General features: G+C 39.9%; 1 protein-coding gene across 2 annotated transcripts in view; it reads right to left on the reverse strand.

The window, feature by feature from the left end:
- The window catches only part of GOLIM4 (golgi integral membrane protein 4), a 74,387-nt gene extending 54,351 nt beyond the window's left edge, over positions 1-20,036 (reverse strand). For both annotated transcript variants that reach the window (XM_015570761.1, XM_015570760.1), the window contains exon 1: positions 19,864-20,036. In XM_015570761.1, the coding sequence (XP_015426247.1) occupies positions 19,864-19,960 (97 nt within the window). In that variant the 5' untranslated portion in view covers positions 19,961-20,036. The remainder of the gene's footprint in view (positions 1-19,863) is intronic.
- Between the last annotated feature and the right edge of the window lie 6 nt (positions 20,037-20,042).

The raw sequence follows: 20,042 nt of genomic DNA on the forward strand, positions 1-20,042 counted from the left end.
CTTAATTACTCAAAAAGAAAACTTTGTACAGAATAATATTTATTTTTATTGCACATAGTTCTATAAAGTCTGGTTATGGAGCTTTCAAGTCCACAGAAAAATTAGATGAAACAGCTTTAATACAAGGGAGACAGAATGTCTTTAGCAAGAAGCTGATAACAGTGAAGAATGCTTTGAAAAAATAATCACTATTCAGAGAACTAATTTCAAAGATTCGCTGATTGAAGGCTATTTAATGTGTGGGCAAACTCCTCTAAATACGCAGACCACATATAAGGAAACACAATTTCATATATATTTTAGCAACGTGATCTTTAAAAATATATAACTAAGTAATTGACCACGTCTGCTTATAGAGACATAGTTTTCTGATTTTTGTTGTTGTTGTTCAAAATATGGTTCCTTTCCTTCTTACATTCTGAACTTGCTACAAGGAACACAATATTACAGCACAAAATAACTGTACTGATCCTAAGACATCAAGAGGACACCGTTCCAGATTGTACCCTACAATCCCCACCTCCTGGTATTCATACTCCTACACTGCACCGGGGCTGGTCTTTGTGACTAACAGCATCCAGCACAACTGATCCTATCCACTTCCAAGATTAGGTTATAAAAGATTGTGGCTTCTGTGTTGGGCTCTTCCTGTGGGGAGCTGGATGCCATGTCATAAGGTCACTCGGGCCATCTGTGGAGGGGTGTTCTATAGTGAGAAACTGAGGTACTGGGCCAATAGTGAGGAACTGACGTCAGAGCCAGCCAACAACCATGTGAATGAGTTGAGCTCAGAAGTGATTCCTCCTCCCAATCCCCCCTCCCCACTCCATCCTTCCACACAGCAGCCCAGCCAACCACTTGGTTACTTGTCTACAGCCTCATGAGAGACCCTGAGCCAGAACTATCCAGCTAAGCTGCTCCTCAATTCATCCTCCTCAGAAAACTGTGCAAAATAGTTAATGTTTATAGGTTGGCTGCTTGAAAGTGCTAAGTTTGGGGGTCATTTGTTATGCAGCTGCCTTTCTAGGAACTGAAATCTGAGCAGAGGCAGGAATAAAAGGGAACAGCGATGAAATCTCAGGGAAGAACTTTCCTGAAGGAGAGAGAGCACAGCAGGTATAAAGACTCAGACAGGAGTGAGCTTAGGGGGACATGGAGACAGCTAAAAGGCCCACGCAGCTGAGATCTTGTTGGTGAATTAAAGCAAGTGAGTTAAAATTTCCTCCAAAGAGGATGGGAAATAACGTACCCAATTAATATTCTACAAAGAATAATCTTTGCAAAGTACTTGGCTACTCTGTGGGAAGTAAGGGTGGAAGCAGGAAAACCGGGTAGAAGCCTACTGCCATTGGTCAAGAGATTACGGTACGTCAGGCTAGGCAGCTAGAAATAGAAATATGTGCAGATTGGTAAGTTTCAGGATATACATCTTGAAAGTAGGGGCAACACAACTATTAGTATATGAAAAATAGCTGTGTAGCCTACAGCATGCCAGTAGATTCCGGTTTTTGAGTGACCAGAATAACATGAGAATAGACCAAGAAAGAGGGGAAATTAGATATGATCTACTGAGACATAACTCAAAATTCAAAAAATAACTTTAGGTGTGGTAGCTACGAATCATAACCTCTTATAGTTAAGTGCTGGGGGAGGGGCTAGAAAAAAAAAGCTTTTTCCTTTATAAAAGAATTAAGCAGGAGAAATATTCTACTTGGTGTCTGTTCTGATTGGTGCCAACCAGACTGTTTTTTTTTTTTTAAAGTGTTTAAGTAATGAAATAGCAACGTAAAACAAATAAAGTAAGTAAATAAGTAATGAAACAGAGACAAGGAAACCAAAGCCGGATTTTCTTCCCACATCAACATATTTCCAAAGGAACAAGTTAATGAGAAGAAGTATTTACTTAAGTTAGAGAACAAACACTACACTGGTAGCTGGCTGACTTCACTGGTTTCACCTATGAGGTCTTAACAAGAATCTACATGTTCCTACTCTGAAAATTTTCTGAGCAGGCATTGTTCACAAAAAGTACATAAATGAACTTGGCAGAGAAAAAAAACAAAACAAAACTACCTCTTCCCACTGCTTCTTCTATTCTATGCACCAAAAGCAGGCCAGGACGACTCACAGGAAATATCCAATTCCAAATCAAAGCCAGACCTGCGTACCGAGGGACCCGCCTTCAGCTTCCCATGTTTAGTAAAAATGTCTGATATCCTCAAGTTAAGCCATGAAGAATCATACTTTAAAGGGTGAAAATATAAACAAATTACTACTAGGATTCTCTTACTAGAGAAGGCTCATAATAACTTACTATCTTACTAACGAAGCCACACACACACATGCACACACACGCACACACATATATATATACAATCATACACACAAACACACAATCTCACATTAAAAGGAAGGAATTAATAAATGTACAACTTGAAAAGTAAGGGTGTTTTTAAAAAATGCCTAAAATCAGATAAGTTTTTAAAAAAAAAAGACTGGTAAAAAATAGGCAGTATATCTGCCTCTAACCATTTTCCAGTTTTCATGCCCACCCCCGCCCCAGGCTTTATGTATAAACATATAGAGTTGCCATAGTAGGTGCTATAACTTTCAAGTAAATACTAATGGAAAAAATTTTTTTCATTTAATCTCAGTGACTATACAATAGTTTTTTTAAAAAGCAAAGTATTATATATGTCCACAAGAAGTCTACCCCAAATTTTAAATGCCTAAAACCATCCATGGGTCCAACTAAGTTGTTTTAGTTTTTTTTTTTTTTTTTTACCCACATAAGTTATTATATAAAAGTAAATTCTACGTTTTGTCACATCTACTTTTGCTGCTAACATCAGCACCATGAACGCTGAAATACTTTGGAGAAGTTCTACTTATTGTTACTGAAAGAGCAGAGTCATAATTCTATCTCTTGATACCAGCGCCTATATAATAAAATTTATATCCCAACTAAGTCTCTGGACAGTAGGTGCTTCAGGAAAAGTTTGTTGAATAACAAACTTTTTGCCCTTTGTTTACAAGTTATGCTAAGTGCTTGTTCATTACAAACTCATACCCTTTGCCAAGACAATACAAACATGGCTAACATCTTACGTCAATCTTTTTAAAAGTGTATATCAAATCACTGTAAAATGATTCTTCAAGTAAAATTAGCTTTCTTCGTTTATCTCTCAGGGTACTAATTTTGAAAGTAACTAAGATAGATGGGGCTGTACTTCCAAATTCTTCACCCTATACCCTCATCTACCTCCGCCAAACACTACTTTCCCTTTGGTAATCACCATGGTATTGTCTATTCTGTGAGGTTTTTCTTTTTTTTGGCTTAATTCTTTCACCTTTTTACCCATTCCCACAGCCCCCTTCCCTCTGAGAGCTGTCAGTCTGTTCTCTATATTGCTTTAGAGCACTAATGCTTTTAGGGCCTGCCTGAATCTACCGATAAGAGCCATCCATTAATTCTTTGGCTAGGAAGCTATCTTTCCTCCTTATGTTCCTAAATATTTAGAAATCTGTTCATGTAAAAAGGGATAGAATTTTATTTACACAAGTATTTTATTAGTTAGTGTTTTCTAGCATAATTTGTATGAAGACAAACTGTAGCCTAACACAAGTTCAATTATCACAGGTTTTGAAGGCAATATTTAGGAGCTTTTCATGGATCAATTCCAAGAACACCTTGCCCTTTTTGCCATTTATATACAATAAAGCAAAACTATGCTGTGAAATGTACTGTGTATCAACAAATTGCCTAGCATGAGTCACTAAAGGTAATTCTTATTTTCACTATTGTTCACTTAAGCTAGCAGCTCAGAATTTAAACTCACACAATTGTAACTTAGAAGAGCTCTCAAGGCTAGCTTAAGCACCACCCGGTGCTGCGTTCACTCCATAATCTTCCTCCTGAGTACATACTCGGTTATACTCCGGATCCTTCCAGTGGCAGGCAGTGTTCCCAAACCAGGGGGATTGGGAACATGTTTCAGGAAATAAATTTAGCAAAAGGCAGTAACTGAACCTGTTGTAATTTCTTTTAAAATAGATAAATTGATTACTTTAAAAATTACCGCTTTTTTTTCCATACAAATGGAAAAAGAATGTTATCAAATGAGCACGAATGACGGTGAAGAGACAAGTGAGCTCATATCTGGGCCGGCCCTAGGGCAGCTTGTCATTAACTGAACAATGATACCAATGCTTGTGTTTTGAACATTAAGTTTTAGTTATTTTTATTTTGGATCATATTTTTAAATTTATACTAATAATACACATACAGACAGGATAGGGATATTAAAATAGTACTAGGAGAGGGGCAATAATAAGGCAACGATTTTGCAAATGCTCTCAAAACAGTCCTTAAATTGTATTATCTTACTCAAAATAGTCATAAAGTTCATTAAGAAACTGCTCATCTTTGAAACACATACACACACACACACACACACACAAAAGAACGTAACAACAGGCACTGACATACCCAAATGTCCGTCAATAGTAGAACGGATAAATTGTGATGGACTTACACAATGGCACACTAATAGAAACGAATAATCTATGCATGTAACAGCTTGGGTGAATCTCACAAACAATATTAAGCAAAAGAAGGCAGACACAAGAGTATATATTATTTGACTTCCTTTATGTAAAGTGCAAAAACAGGCAAAATTAATCAGTGGTGATTGTTTTTAGGAGGTGGGGGCAGTGACTGAAGTGGTTCAAGGGAAAGTCAGGGTGCTGGTATTGTTATGTGAATTGATCAGGTTGCTGGTGCACAAATTTTTTCAAAAATCATCAAGCTGTATGGTTACAATTTGTGCACTTTTACGTATATATGTTACAACTCATTAGTTCAATAACTAAAATGTCAAAAAAAAAAAGGAAATGTTAGAGTTGACTGGGCTATTCACATGCCCAGTGTTTTATTTGTGAAGTTTTTGATTCCTTCTTATTTTGTCAAATATAAGAACACAATAGATTAGCTCTAAAAGTAATTTTGTCTAGTTTTAAAGCTACAATATGTAAGTAATTTTAGACTACATATCTTATACATCTGTGCCAAAATCAAATATAATATTATTTAATGGTATTAAAAATTAAAAGTAGTCATATGTATCATGAATACTAATTTTATTTTTAAAATTACCTGTATTACATAGTAGTTGATAATACACAAAGCTAAATTTCTTTTACATAAAATCACTTCTGTACCATATGCCACATAAAAATGAGGAAAACTAAATTCCTACAGGAGTTCATGAGATTTTATATTATAATGAAAATGTTTTGAGGATTAGAAGAAAAATTGGGTAACACTTTAGTCATGGAGAAAAAATATGCTTATAACTGTGGGTATTTGCCGACAAACATCACACCTGCCACCAGCAATCTGTGGGCTCTGCCAGGTCAGCACGGTCCAACAGAAGCGTACTGTGAATCACCTGTGTAATTTTTAAATTTCTAGCAGTCGCAAATTTTAAAAAAGTAGAAAGTATCTATACACTGTAATCCACTACTTATATCTATTGCAAGACAACAGTTAACGGAAATGTAGTGTCACCAAAACAATAACGTTGTGTTGGACAGAAAAATATTTTACAATACTTCTGTTTTAATTTTTAAATTTAAATTAATTAAAATTTAAAATTCAGTTCCTCAATCACACTAGCTGCATTGTGAGTGCTGTTGCAACACATGGCCCAGGCTACACTGGAAAGCACAGATGTCGAGTCATTCTATCTTTCTGAGGCTGGCTTTCTTCATTGATAAACCACAGAAGCTAATCAAGATAAAGAATCCCCAGTGAGAATTTTTGCCAACTGAAGCCCACATGTTCCGTTCAAAATGTGAGCCATTCACGATGCAGGAATGCAGCTGAGTGTCCAGGGATCTTATGACTTCAAAGTCGGGAATCGGATGTTTACATAAAATATCGTTTTCCTTGTAGACAACTACTGTTAAATTTTTCAGAGTGCTCTGTAGGCCAAACCAAAACATAACCATATGCTGCTCTTTGCAACCTGGGTTCTACAAACATTCTCTCCCGCTCCACCAATCTATGATTTATTTAGGAGTGATCTGACGTCTACATCTGGAAACTAAAATCACAGCTGGAGAATCAGTTGAGTGGTGAGGTTCAAAGTCACCTCTAGAGTCAGGATGAAGCCACAGTTGCTATCAGGAGGTGACAGCCTGTGGTGAGAATAGCCGGAGCTTAAGCCCTGTCCAGACCCCAGCATGCATAGAAGTCCAAAAAAAAAAATCGCCCCAAGGTAAAGAACCACCCAAGCCCCTATTTTTGGATCAAGGACAATGTGCCAGAGAGATAGGATGGAAAGGGTGGGAAGCCAAGTTCACCACAGTGACTACTAGTCTAATACATTGGAACCCAATCTCCATGGAGCCTTCCCAGATCCTCCAGGGCATGGGCGATCCAAAAAGGAACAAGGCAAACATGCTACTAACGTAAAAAGCTATAGAGGTGAAGCAGGAAGGAGTAGCTTGAATAGCCATCAGCACCTTCCTTAGACGCAGAGATGGGCAGAGGTGGGGGCTGGCAGCTAGACTCCCAGGAGACCAGTTCTCTAATCCAGGTGAGTCGCCATCTGGGAATATTTACTGTTTGACAGAATCTGTAAAGGATTGAGTTCTCTCCATCAGGCAAAGTCAGAAAGAAACTCTGTTTTGTGATTACTGTTAAAACCTCATTATAGTGAGTTCCAGGGCAAGGGAGCCTTGGAAACTGAGGATTAGTCCAGGCCCTGAGTTAGGATTCATCAATACCAAGTGTGTCACTGGCTGGCTGTGGGACATCCGTTTCCCCCAATTTAAACTGGTCACAATATGGCATATTTTGCTTTATTCTATAACATAGCATAGTTTACGGGGGCGGGGGGATGCTATCATGAATATAAAGCAATTTGGAAAGTATAAATTTCGCATGTAATTGCCAGGCAGTTTTTACTATTCATGAAGCAATTACTAATGGAGTCTAAGGAATGCAACTATTAAATGCCATTTAGGTCCCTAATTAGGATTCTTCTAATTTAAGGGGGCGGAGTGGGTTAGAGCTTTAAGGGAATAGTAATGGCTATTGCTACCCCATTACAAACCCAACTACTTTCAAGGATTCATGGGATAGGACCAGGGGAGGTCAAATTCCAAGGTGGACTTAAAAATACCTCAGAAAGAAGAATTTACCCTAAAGCAGTGTGGTTCTTAACCTTTTTCAGGTCACTGAGGCTTTGAGAATCTGATAAAAGCTATGGCTTCTGTCTTAGAAGATGGCAGATATACAAAAGTGACATATTTTCAGGAAGTTCATGGACCCCCATGGATCCCAAATAGAAAATGCCTCCCTAAAGGAAGAGAAGGTCAGAGACAAGACCCACAATGTGGTCTTAGGAATGAGTTGTAGGAACAGCTGGAGGCCAAAAATACAACAAAGCAGTCTTTCTTTAAAGGTGCAGCCTGTACTCAAAGTGTTGCTACTGTGGGACCACAGATGAAGATTTCTAAGGGTTACTCACAAATACCACCATTCTAGCTAACTCTTGGTTGCTGCTTCCTTGGACAGTTTCAACAGAAAAGAGCTTCCTTTAGCTCTGTCCATTTGGACCCTAATCAATCCAGGGAATAAAAGATATATTAAAGAACAAAATTTTAACCTGTAAATCTCCGTAAGAATCACACTGCACATTAGCACTACAGTGTGGAACATGGAGGGAAATTTGCCCTTTTGATTTTTGGAACAGAGAACAGAGACCACACGTCACAGGAGGCTTATGGCATCCACAAGATTAACACCAAGAGAAGTCCACAGTAACATAAAATGACAATGGATATCATGACAATAACCTGGCACCCACTCAGAGAGGAGTGGGACAGAGAGACAATCACTGACTCAACAGAAATTCAATAGTCTCTTCTCACTGACAAGAACAGAATTCTTCCTTAATTGTTGAATGGAATATGGCCTCAAAGCTTTTGACAAAATATTCTCTATCCAATTCCCAATTTCTTATAGAAATATGTTTAGGCCAGTCAAAAGGAAAATAGAAATATTTATCTCATGTATTTCTAATTACTAAAATATGTTTAGAAGAGTGAGGTCATACCATGAATTTGGAATTACAACTGTTCAGAAAACATGAATGACTTTTTTATAATATGCTTTTATGCTCTACTTTTATTTTATCGATATCACAGAAGAATACTCATACTGCAATATTTTAAACTTGACTTTCAAAGTAGGGATGAATGAACAAGTTGAAATTGGCATTCTATTTATACTTTCTTTAAATAAAAGATTTTGTTATCCAAGACCAGTAAAACTCTATAAAAATTATCTTCTGGCCCTAACTGGTTTGGCTCAGTAGATAGAACATCAACCTGAGGACTGAAAGGTCCCAGGTTCAATTCTGGTCAAGGGTATGTAACTTGGTTGCAGGCACATCCCCAGTAGGAGATGTGCAGGAGGCAGCTGATCGATGTTTCTCTCTTATCGATGTTTCTAACTATCCCTCTCCCTTCCTCTCTGTAAAAAAAAAATCAATAAAATATATATTTTTTAAAAATTATCTTCTATTAAATAGCAAGTTCTTCACTAGGGACCACAGTCTATAAAGTCAGAAGGAACATTCAGAAGCATGTGAAAATACTATACGAACTAACACAAGGCACTGCATTCCCATCTACTTGCCAATGAAATACAGTCCTTTGTAGCAGTGGGAAATTTTCACATTTTGTCAATGGATTTTGAAACTGCCCAAAGACATGACACCTTCCACTTTGGAATTTCTCTTGACAGCCTACAGGTTGGGATTGTACTTCAGAAAGTTACCTGGACCACTCTTTTCATCATAATTCTTCCAGATAAGATGCTTTAGACAATTTCCTTCTGCAGCCCATGATTTCAAATGCCACTTCTTACTTCAAATTAAATGGTAAATCAAATTTTAATATGTAGGAAAACATTTTTTCAAAAGCATTAGGTTGCATAATCCAAGACAACGATGGATTAGAACAGTGGCCTGGTACATAGAAAGTGTCCAATAAATGTTAGCTTGTGAGGACTTTGGTAATGTTAAAACAGTGATGCTTTATCCCTTTCAAGATGACCAGGTTATTAAAATACTTTCCCTTTCATCTTGGGTCCTCATGTTGTAAGTTCCCTGTTGGTGGTATGGAAAGTCCTACGAAAAGGCCCGGATGAGCAGGGATGAAAGCAGGCCTTCTGAGGCCTGCCAACCACTCTGTGAACTCTGAAACAGATTCTTCAATCCCAGCTGAGTTTTGAGAAAATTTCAACCCTAATCCGAAGCTTCATCGTGTGACATTCATGACAGATCTTGGGAGAATCACCCAGCTAAGCCCAACTTCCTTTCCCATACAGATTGTAGAGTAACGTTTGTTGCTTTAAGGAAATCTAGTTTGGGGATGATTTGCTGTGCAACAGGGTAGCTAATACAGATTTTGGAAGTGAAGTGCTGTCGCAACCAGTGTCTCAAAGGTGAGAGCAGCACTGGGACTGTGTAGGGCCTTACGAGGGATGCAAGTAGAGGATAAGGTGCCTTGAGCACAGTGTCCACAGAATTCTGGGTCTGAAAGGATTGCCTGTAAAAGCGTAAATGAAAGTGAGGAAAATTTTATTGGAAGCTGGAAATTATGTTGTGGCAGAAGGCTTCCCAATACTCCCACTTCCATATAGGTACATGACCTGCAGTCGCTTGCAGGTATATGAGAAGTAAAAAATGAACTGGATGGTTTACCTAAGATTTCCCAGCAAAATGTTGAAAATGCTACCTGGTTTCTTCTTGTTACTCACAGTAAACTGTGAGAAGGAAGGACTACTAAACAGAAAGGAGGCAGTACTTGTTGGTTTTGAGCATTCTCAGCCTCCTAGACTACAAACAAGGTTAAAATTAAGAAATAGCTTCCAAGCAAAGATCAATTCCAAGGAACTGTCAAAAAAAAAGAACATGATCTAAAGATGAGATGGAGAGCGTGGCTTTTGAAAACCTTGTTAAGAGCTTGGAAACATGGTGTCTCAGGGAGTGATGCAGCCAGACCGCAGGAAAAGTTTAAGGCTGTGACTTGCAGGTCCTTCCAATAGGCCTTTGGGAAGATAAAGGGCGTGGTCTCTCCTTAGTCTCAGCAGAAGCCCAAGGCAGAAAAGGATTTACCTTCAAGAAATATGTGGGTGTGGTTTTTGTCTAACAGAGTAAGCACCAATGAGTTTCACAGAAGACCCACAAAAGTTTTGAGAGCATTTTATCAGCAGAAACTGCCAGTTGGGACTGAAAGGGACAGAGACAGTACTGGATGCAAAAGGGCCATAGATCCGAAAAGTTCTACTGGCAGGAAGCAGGCTGAGAAAACTCAGAAACAGGCACATAACACCTTCCATGAAAAAGGAAGGATGATTCAGAGAGTGGAACCAATAGCCGAAACAGAAGAATAAACAGTCATGGAAAATTATTCCCAGGCCTGAAAACCTATGCAAGGACCATGTATTTGCCCAGATGGATTTCGGAATTGTGATGAACCAGTGAGTCCTACATACCTTGGATTTTCTGCTTTGATGAACAAGACTATGGAGGCATCTTAATGCCTGCCCCCATCCCCCACCACCCGTTGTATGTTGGTTGTTTCAAGGTCAGAATACTTGACACCTTAGTTTCATAGGCCTGCAGATGAAGAGGAACTGTTCTGGAAAATCTAAACCCAAGTAGCTTCACCCACACCCAGATCAAACTTAGATGACTTCTGGATTTTGAGCTGATGCTCACCTAGATAGCAAAGAGAATTTATTTTTCATCTTCTAATAAAAGAGACGTGTGACATAGATACAATTTAACAAGTTTTATAGCATCAAACCTTTAAAAAGGATATGAGGTCCTTTTAAAAATCCCCTTGAAATGTTTTTTAATAGGTTAAGACAGTGCAACAATTGAAATTTCTTTTGAGAGCCAAATTTTTTAAACTTAAACTAAATAGGTAGGTACATTGTTATTAACTTAATTAGGGTACTCCTAAGGCTTAGGAAGAGCCACACTCAAGGGGCCAAAGAGCCGCATGTGGCTAGCAAGCCGCAGTTTCCCGACCACGGGGTTAAGAGATTGATATAATAGAAATTATGGATTCATATTATTAAATCTTGACAATGTAAAACTTGGTAAACTGTTCTACACTAACCAAACTAGATAATCAAGTAAGTATCAGCTACTCAATTTTAATGTATGTTTAGGATATTGATATTATAGCATCAAGCTGTTGTCCAGAGCATCCAAGCAATATCAAAGCTCTCTGAAATATCTTAATTTGTAGATTTTTGTTTGTTTTTAACAAAAGCTCCACATAAAGGGGCTTAAATGGGATGCAAAATGGGAAAAAGGGATATTTATCTCTCTTAAAATAATTATAGATTGTTCTTAAATTCACTTACTCTCCAAGGAAAGGAAATGGTGTCATTCAAACGTTCTATAATGTCTTACTCTTCAGAATGACAGCATATCTGTTACTTTTCTATTCACTCTCATATTGTGACATTTTATATACGAAAAGTTGTTAAAGCAAGATATACATATTTTTAAATGTCGTACAGTTATAAAGAGCAATTTATTTCATGCCCACATCCCTCCAGGCGATGAGCCTATTTAGTGAGGCTTATTAGTGAAGGGCAATGACTGACATGTCCTCTAGATAAGCACTCCCAGGCCAATAAAAGCAAAGAACACAAATATGCCATTCAGAGAGACACCGTATTGTTAGAAATAGCAACGCCCACTTCTGTCCTGATGGAGAGGGTGCTGCCAGTCTGTCCAGAGAGAGCAGAGCACTGTGTGGAGCCCCACGCTGCACTGGAGGGCAGGATACACGGGCTCTGCTCTTAGCTGGAGACACATGGTAAGTGACTCATCAGCTTCAGGACTGTCTTCTTCACTGTAAAATGCAGTGTTCATATCAGACTGGAAAAGCTGATGCATTCCTAACCTTCAGGCAGGTACTCCCAACATGAGTTCTTACTTCAAGCACACAAAACCTGTACTTTTCCCCCTACAATAAACTTCTAAAAAGGAAACTTTAGGCTAGTACATTATAAATGAAAAATCCGACTTGCATGGCACTCATGGATGGTAACCGTAAAAGTTAAGTGCAATAACACAATTATTAAATTCTAGCTATCAGGTTGTTGGCTCCCTGAAATCTGCTCTCTTTGAAAAAAACAAATGAGCAACTCTATCTAGGGTAGAGGTTCTAGAATCAAATTGAGAGTTTCTACTTGATTTGTCAAGAACACACCGAAAGGGAATTCAAAAGGGCGGGTTTTTTTTTTAAATTATATGATTTGATGTTATTTTATGTGGCATTTGCATGCCGCCTAAAATCAACTCAGTATCACCCCAAATCATCTTTCATAACAGAAACAAAAGTCCTACACTTTGGAAATCAAATAATCACACCAGTTACCTCTGATCTAAATTTTATCTTGAATCCTCATATGACTCATCTAACCTACTTTCTCAAAACCAATAATACTGTCATGAGGAAGGGAGAGAGATAGAGAGTTAGAAACATCGATGAGAGAGAAACATCGATCAGCTGCCTCCTGCACATCTCCTACTGGAGATGTGCCCGCAACCCAGGTACATGCCCTTGACCGGAATCGAACCTGGGACCTTTCAGTCCGCAGGCCAACGCTCTATCCACTGAGCCAAACCGGTTTTGGCTAAAATTCTATCTTAATAAGTCACTTCAAATCACAGTAGCTTAGGAGGACAATATAGTTTGCCATTTTATAATAAAGTTACATTACATATAAAACTTTCACTCCTAACAAAGCCAAAACCCCACAAACCACTGACTGGCAAAAGAAGTAAAAACATTTTGTCCTGAATGATAAAATAACAATATTTAGTGGTCACAATGAAAACAGCAACTCTTAGTTGCAACCATGTAAAGTGTTTTCAGATCTTTTTCTTTCCCCCCAAAAGGGTCAAAACAATAGAAAAGACAGAACGATTTTCAACCGGTGTGCCACAAGAATTTTTAAAACATGCAATACCTGTGGCTTAGTTGGCTGGGCGTGTCCCTTGCACCAAAAGGTTGCCAGTTCAATTCCAGGTGAGGGGACATGCCCCAGTTGTGGGCTCAAACCCTGGTAGGGAACTTGCGGGAGGCAGCCAATCAATGTTTCTCTCTCTCTCTCCCTTCCTCTTTCTCTAAAAAGTAATATTAATATTTAAAAATAAATATACAATACCTCACTATTATTTAGTCAGGGGCACAGACCTCTTATCCCTCAGATTGTCAAATAAAAAACTGACAACAGCCAACACAATAATAGCCTCCCAGTGTGAAAATCAAAATTGTACCTATTTTTTTTGTCAAACTGACAAAAAATATATTTTTTTGGTGTGCGGCAGAATTTTAGTAATCAGTTTATATGCGTCATGAGATAAAAAAGGTTGAAAATTGCTGTACTAGATATAGCGCACGATGGCCAAATAACCAGCGTGATACTAATCCAGCAACAGTAGCCTTTCCTTATTGGTCTAAACCTTTCCTTATTCATCACCCAATAAGTGTCATTGCTATTCACTCCAGCATTCATGTTGTGCACTTTAAGAGTATTATTTCTAATCCATACAAGTGTGCAAGACAGTCATTGTTATCCCCAATTAAATATGAAGAAACTGAAGTTGAGAGAGGTCAAGGTCATTCTACTGGCAAACACCAGAAATGCATTCACACTGTATCTGATGCCAAACCCACTCTCCTGTCATTAATCCCTGTTTCTTTTCAGGACATAAAGATGTGAGCAAGAATGTCTCAATGCCTGGAAAATCATAAACTGATGTTAGTCCCCTTTTTTCTCTCTCTCCCTTCTTCTGGTTTCTCTCAAATCCTTTGTATTTTGGTCCACGGCAACTTCAGTCGTCATTTCCTCAACTCCAGTTCACTCATTCCGAAAGTCACTGAAACCTGGCCTTGTGCCTCCGTCCTATAAGAAACTGCATTTGGAACAGCAGGAGACATTTTTTTTTTTTTTAATTTCAAGGTAAGGTTTTCAGCCCACCTGGTACTTAAGCTAAAGGCTCACAGTAATGAGCAATTTTCTTACATTATCTTACATGTCAACCTACAGTGGCATGTTCCCATTTACAGGGATAACTAAGGCAGACGCAATGTGTGGAATCAAATATTTCTGCACATTACAGATATTCAACAGAATATGTAACTGTGGACATTTTTCAAAAAGTGTCCAGAAGTTTTTCTCTTTTATTCAGGAAATGGATTTTAAGACAAAGTTTTACATTCAAATAAAAACTACTGAGCCCAGAAAGTATTCCTGTTCTATTTTTTTTCAGCCTTGCCGAAGCAAGGCCTCCAAAACTTAGGTTGCTTCACCCCCAAAAACGGGAGAGAGAGAATCTGTTCTATTTTTTAAAATACAATAGAATTAAACAGAAACAGCTTGATGAATAACTCCTTTTAACTGCAAGATGTACTTCAGTGAAAATGTTTATTTACTAGAAACTAACTTTGCACTTGAAAATGCGTAAAACTATAACACACGGCCCACCCCTGTGGGTTTAAATCACTGAGGTCTGTGAACCATTCTAAGGTACATGAGGTTCCCCAATAGACCAAAGTACAGACTACAGCTTTCTAAGCATCTCACACTGGCTAACACTACTGATCCTTGTGATAACCTATTATAAACACTACTAGAGGCCTAGTGCACGAAATTCGTGTACGGGTAGGGTCCCTGGGCCTGGCCAGCGATCAGGGCCAGCCGGGGCCTTCCTTCATTCCGCGCCACCCCCTGGTGGTCAGTGCACATCATAGCGAGCAACTAAACTCCCAGGCTCCCGGTCAATCTCCGGACGGGACAATTTACATATTAGGCTTTTATATATAAAGATTATCCTGATTACCACATACAATGAAAACAAGCCACAGAGAAGTTAAGTAAGTTGCAGACGATCACACAGCTATGGGGGGTGGGAGCAAGAAATCAAATTCAAGCGCTGACTCCTCAGCTCTTATCCACTACACCAGAGGTCCTCAAACTTTTTAAACAGGGGGCCAGTTCACTGTCCCTCAGACATTCCACACATGCGCACTGAGGGCCCGGGACGAGTCGGCTGCTAAGCAGGACAGGCAGCGGTGGCAAAAACACCTGGTGGGCCGGATAAATGTTTTTGGCGGGCCGTAGTTTGAGGACCCCTGCACTATACTTAATTGCCCACCATATATAACGCCCATTCATTGGCAGAGAGAAAATACCACAAGGTCACAGACCTACTATTTACTGAGCACCTGCTATATTGCCCAGCACCAGGCACTGGAGATGAAAGAATAAAAAAAGCCGGGCTCTGAGCTGAAAGAGACTTTTTCTTTTCTTTCTTTTTTGTTTTTTTCTTTTCCTTTTATAAGCAGATTCAGGGTAGGTTGAAAACAAAGTAACCAGTTACAATAAAATGTGTTCAGCCTCTGGCTAGCAGACCATCCTGCCCTTAGAAGAACACAACGCAAAGGGCAACTAACTGAGAAAACAATATAACCTTAGAAACACTAAAGGTTTTTTATTTAAATTGTTGCCCTACACGTTCCTGGACTTATCTGGAACAGAAGCCTAGAAAACATTATCTAAACCTTTCCTTGATGGCTTCCGGTCATCACTGGGAAGACCAAGAGCACTACAATAATGTCATATACAGTGTTTTAGGAATGAAGGACACTTTGTTCCTACTTTTTTGTTTTGATTTTTAAAGAGAGGAAAGGATGGAGACAGAGAAGGAGAGAGAGAAAAACATTGATGTGAGAGTGAGAAACATCAATCAGTTGCCTCCCATACACACCCCAACCAGGGATTGAATCTGAAAGCTGGGTATGCGCCCTGATCAGGAATGGAACCTGCCACTTTTGGGTGTATGGGACAACACTCCGACCAACTGAGCCACATAGACCAGGGCTGTTCCTACTTTTAAAACATTTGAAGTTATATCTCACTCCCAGATCTTATTGCACAAGATTACTGCCTACCTCTATCAGTTACACCCTCTCCCAATCTGAAATGACACAGAAGGGAGTTAATCAGTAACCATATTCCAAGTTTAAATTGTCAAGGAAAGCCCCTTTTCCAGAACAAGTACTCAGATTTATGACAGTTCACCTATTTTCTTCTATGTTCATTCATTTACGTACAATAAGAGGAGGTGGCTCACTAGGAAAACGAATTTTGTGAATTTCAAAAATTTTTACCCATGACAAACCTGGGAAGAGAGATAAAATATCTTACATCTAACAGGGACAGTGACTATAGTAACAACCTATCTTCAATGAGCAGTACCTACGGTGCGCCACGTATGCTACCAGTTTAATAGGGATTAATTATTTTACCCTCACAATATCCCTGTGAAATGTGTCATTCTAATCTCCAGTATATAAGAAAACTGAGGCCCACGTTCACATAAAAAGTTGCAGGACCAGAATTTGAATCACATGCTCAAGAAAAAGAAAGAAAGAAAAAGCCTGAAGTGTCTTTGCGGCCAAGCAGGTACAGTAACTGTGTGAAGTGGCTCAGTGTTAAGATTATGGAGCTGTGGTTCTCAACTTGGCAGCACGTTGTAATAACCTGGGGAGATTGCCAGGGGAGCTCCACCCCCCCCGGATTGTGATTTGATTGGTCTGGGAGCTGCCCAGGTAATTCTAATGGCCAGTCAAAACTGAGAACCACTCTGTGTAGACTCAAGAGAATGGTGCATGGCCCACTTGAGAGGAGTTTTTAAATGTTTAAAAGGTTAAGGAAACACTGTGCTGGTCAAAGGTTGTTAGGACTGCCTCTGCCAACAGTATGTAACCTCTGCCCCACTCCTCAGCATCATTAAGGTACCGTGTGGATGGCAGACAGATCAGTACATAGATAGGCTGGCAGACATACAGATTTATATTTAGTGAGGAGAGGGCTGCCTAGTCTTGGAACGTCCCCCATGTCACCCTACCATCTCCTACTTATGGAACTGTTCTACTACAAAATACACTAGGTGTTAGAGGTAACCGCCTTTCAAAATAAACTCTGGAGTACAACCCATTCTTAAGCTGAAGACATCCTAAATATGCTCACTTAACAAATATGTACCTTCAGATGATAGGGCCAAACTATGTAAACATTTCAAGAGTCATATATATTTTTTAATGTATTTTTATTGATTTCAGAAAGGAAGGGAGAGAGAGAGATAGAAACATCAATGATGAGAGAGAATTGATTGGCTGCCGCCTGCACGCCCTGACCGGGGGATCAAGCCCGCAACCCAGACATGTGCTTGGTTCAAAGGTCGACACTCAACCACTGAACCATGCCGGCTGGGCTCAGCAGTCATACTTTTTATAGAAGGCCACTCATAATTAACGCTGATCTTAATCCAAGACAGATCAAGAGATCTCAGGAAACTAAACAAATCTTGAGAATAGAGAGTTTAATGCCCTAAAAACAAATGCAGGTGGTACATAGCACTGCTGAGTAAAATGTCATTTGTCATTGGAAAAGGGAAGCAAACCTGCATACCATCAGAAAAGCTTCATTACCTGGCCTGCAGATGTGAAATCCAAAATAAATGCTACAGAAGTCAATCGGGAATCCATTTTAAAAAGAATACACTGTAGCCTGCTTGGGAAACAATTCTTCATGCTTAATCATGTTATAATAGTTGCAGCACCACAACTCAAGAGGAAATGGCAAAAGGGTAAAATTAAGAAACGGACTTTAAGGCAAGTCATTCAAACTTAGCTACATCTTTTCTTCCGCAGCAGAGCAAATATTGTGCAGTTAAACTGTCTTGTGTTACCACTTAAGACCACTCCCCCCACTACCACCGAAAGAAGGCATATAAAAGAAGTAAAGACATTGAAATTGATTTTCAAAATGGAATGCTGCAAATAAAGGCCCTATCTCAGAAAACAGGGTCTTGGTCAATGAGCTTCAACATTGGCAGCTGAGGCAAATGCGCCACTTGGGGCAAAATATTTTGTTGCCGTTATGTGTTTGTTTGTTTTTCCAAAGCAGAGACTGGGAAGTGGAGCCCGAGAAAGCAGACTAATGTGCTTGGGATTAATGTCCTCATGGCGGCTCAGGGTAATTTTATTAGTTGACTGAATGAATATATATGGATCCCCTCCTGAGTGTCAGGCACTGTGCAGCGCTGAGGATGCTGCTGATAGCACCTGCTCTCATGCGTCTCCTAAAGTAAGAGACCAAGGCAACCACTTCACAAGAGTTCACCACACAAGCCCCTTCTGTAAACATCCAGCCCTGCCTTTGTACTATTAGACAGAAAAATTTTCCCTTGTTCTAACTGCACTGAACTTCACAGAGAAGCCGCTGCCATCATCTAAATAAATAAGTAAATAAATATATACCCATAGTTTGAATACCAACATTATTCATGGATAAACATCCACAAATTAAAAAAAAAATTTAAGTTAAGACTATACCAAAAATAGATTTTCCTTTTGAAGTAAGCCCAGCTCACATATTTTCACTGTCTGTGGCTGTGTAGCTTCAGTAAGCTAAAAATACTTTCCCTTCTGCTAAGTTGGGAAGAGCAAAAAAGACCAAGCAATCGGCCGTGTATCATTTTCACTCATCTTAATTTTTTTTACTAGAAAACACTCAAAATAGCTGAAATAACGAAAAGGCATCTGTTTTATATTTGTATACAGACACACTGACAGATACATCTATTCGGCTCGTATCCTCACAGTAATATGAAATAAGCTATATGTGCCCTATCAGCAAAGACTGTCAACATTTCACTACTCGCAGCTTTTCATTATTATTTTGGTTGGAGAGAGGGCTGCATAAGTGTTGAAAACTCACCCAAGTACAAGTAAAAAGCTTTCAAAATATAGATACACTACTTGGGCAAAGCATACAGGATGGTTATGCTCTTACGAAGACAACTTGGTGGTTACTGTACAGTCATGCATCATTTATGTTTCTGAAATTTACATTAAGAGAAATTTGAAAAGAGAAGGATAGAACTTTAAGTCTTTCTGCAGGTCTTGCTCAAGCTGTGCTTGCTATGTCTGGTAAAGTGAAAACACTGTATTTCTCTTCTTGGACTTCTCAAAGCTAACTGTAAAACCACACACACACACACACACACACACATACCTCTGTGATAAACTAAATGTTATTCAGGAAAACAAACATTTTCCCCCCCGCAAAAACATACCTGCAGGATGGTAAACAGAAGTAGTGTGGACATTTCCAATACCTCTAAAGTCCACCCTACTAAGTTACCAGAAACTAGCCTTCCACAGGACTAGGCCATTAGTTTGAGCTGCTGGGTTATGGCTGAGTTTCCCTTGGGGAAAAAACAGCACAGTTTGAGAAACCTCTGCCAAACTCCCCATTCCTTGGGCTACTGACAACGTCAAACGAAAAGCAAGTGGCTAGATTAGAATCAGGGAACCATGTCCCTCTGGGATGGGCTGGCAGTAGGGGGAGCGAGGGCTGCTGGCTTGCCTGCCCCCACAGCGCCGGGCCTTTGCTGAGCGCTGGAAGACAGGAGTCCGTGTGCGCCTGGCCATCCAATGCCCAGCGGGTCCAGGGACCTGCGCTACCCATTTCAAAGGGAACCGCCCGGGGAACCCGGACTACGGGGATGTCATCTCTCTGACACTCGGGGCTCAGCGACCCTGCAGGGCTCGCCTCCGATGTCCCCGCAGGTCAGAGGTGGCCCCCGCGATGCCAACGGCTCTCCAAAGCCACTTTCCCAGCCCCGGCGGAGGGGCGGGGCAAAGTTGGGCGCCGGCCGCGCGCGGGCGTCCCGTTAAGCGTACCTTGCAGCTGGGCGGAAAGGGACTCCTGGTGCTGCTGGTACTTTTGCGCCACCGCCTCGGCTTTGCGCAGCTGCGTCTGCAGCTCGTAGTAGAGCATCGCGCCGTAGAGGAAGCCGAAGACCACGGTCAGCAGCAGCAGCGTCTGGAAGATCCGCTTCTGCTTTCGGGAGCACATCCCG

This window comes from Myotis davidii, unplaced genomic scaffold, assembly GCF_000327345.1.
Source record: "Myotis davidii unplaced genomic scaffold, ASM32734v1 scaffold1307, whole genome shotgun sequence".
Lineage (NCBI taxonomy): Eukaryota > Metazoa > Chordata > Mammalia > Chiroptera > Vespertilionidae > Myotis > Myotis davidii.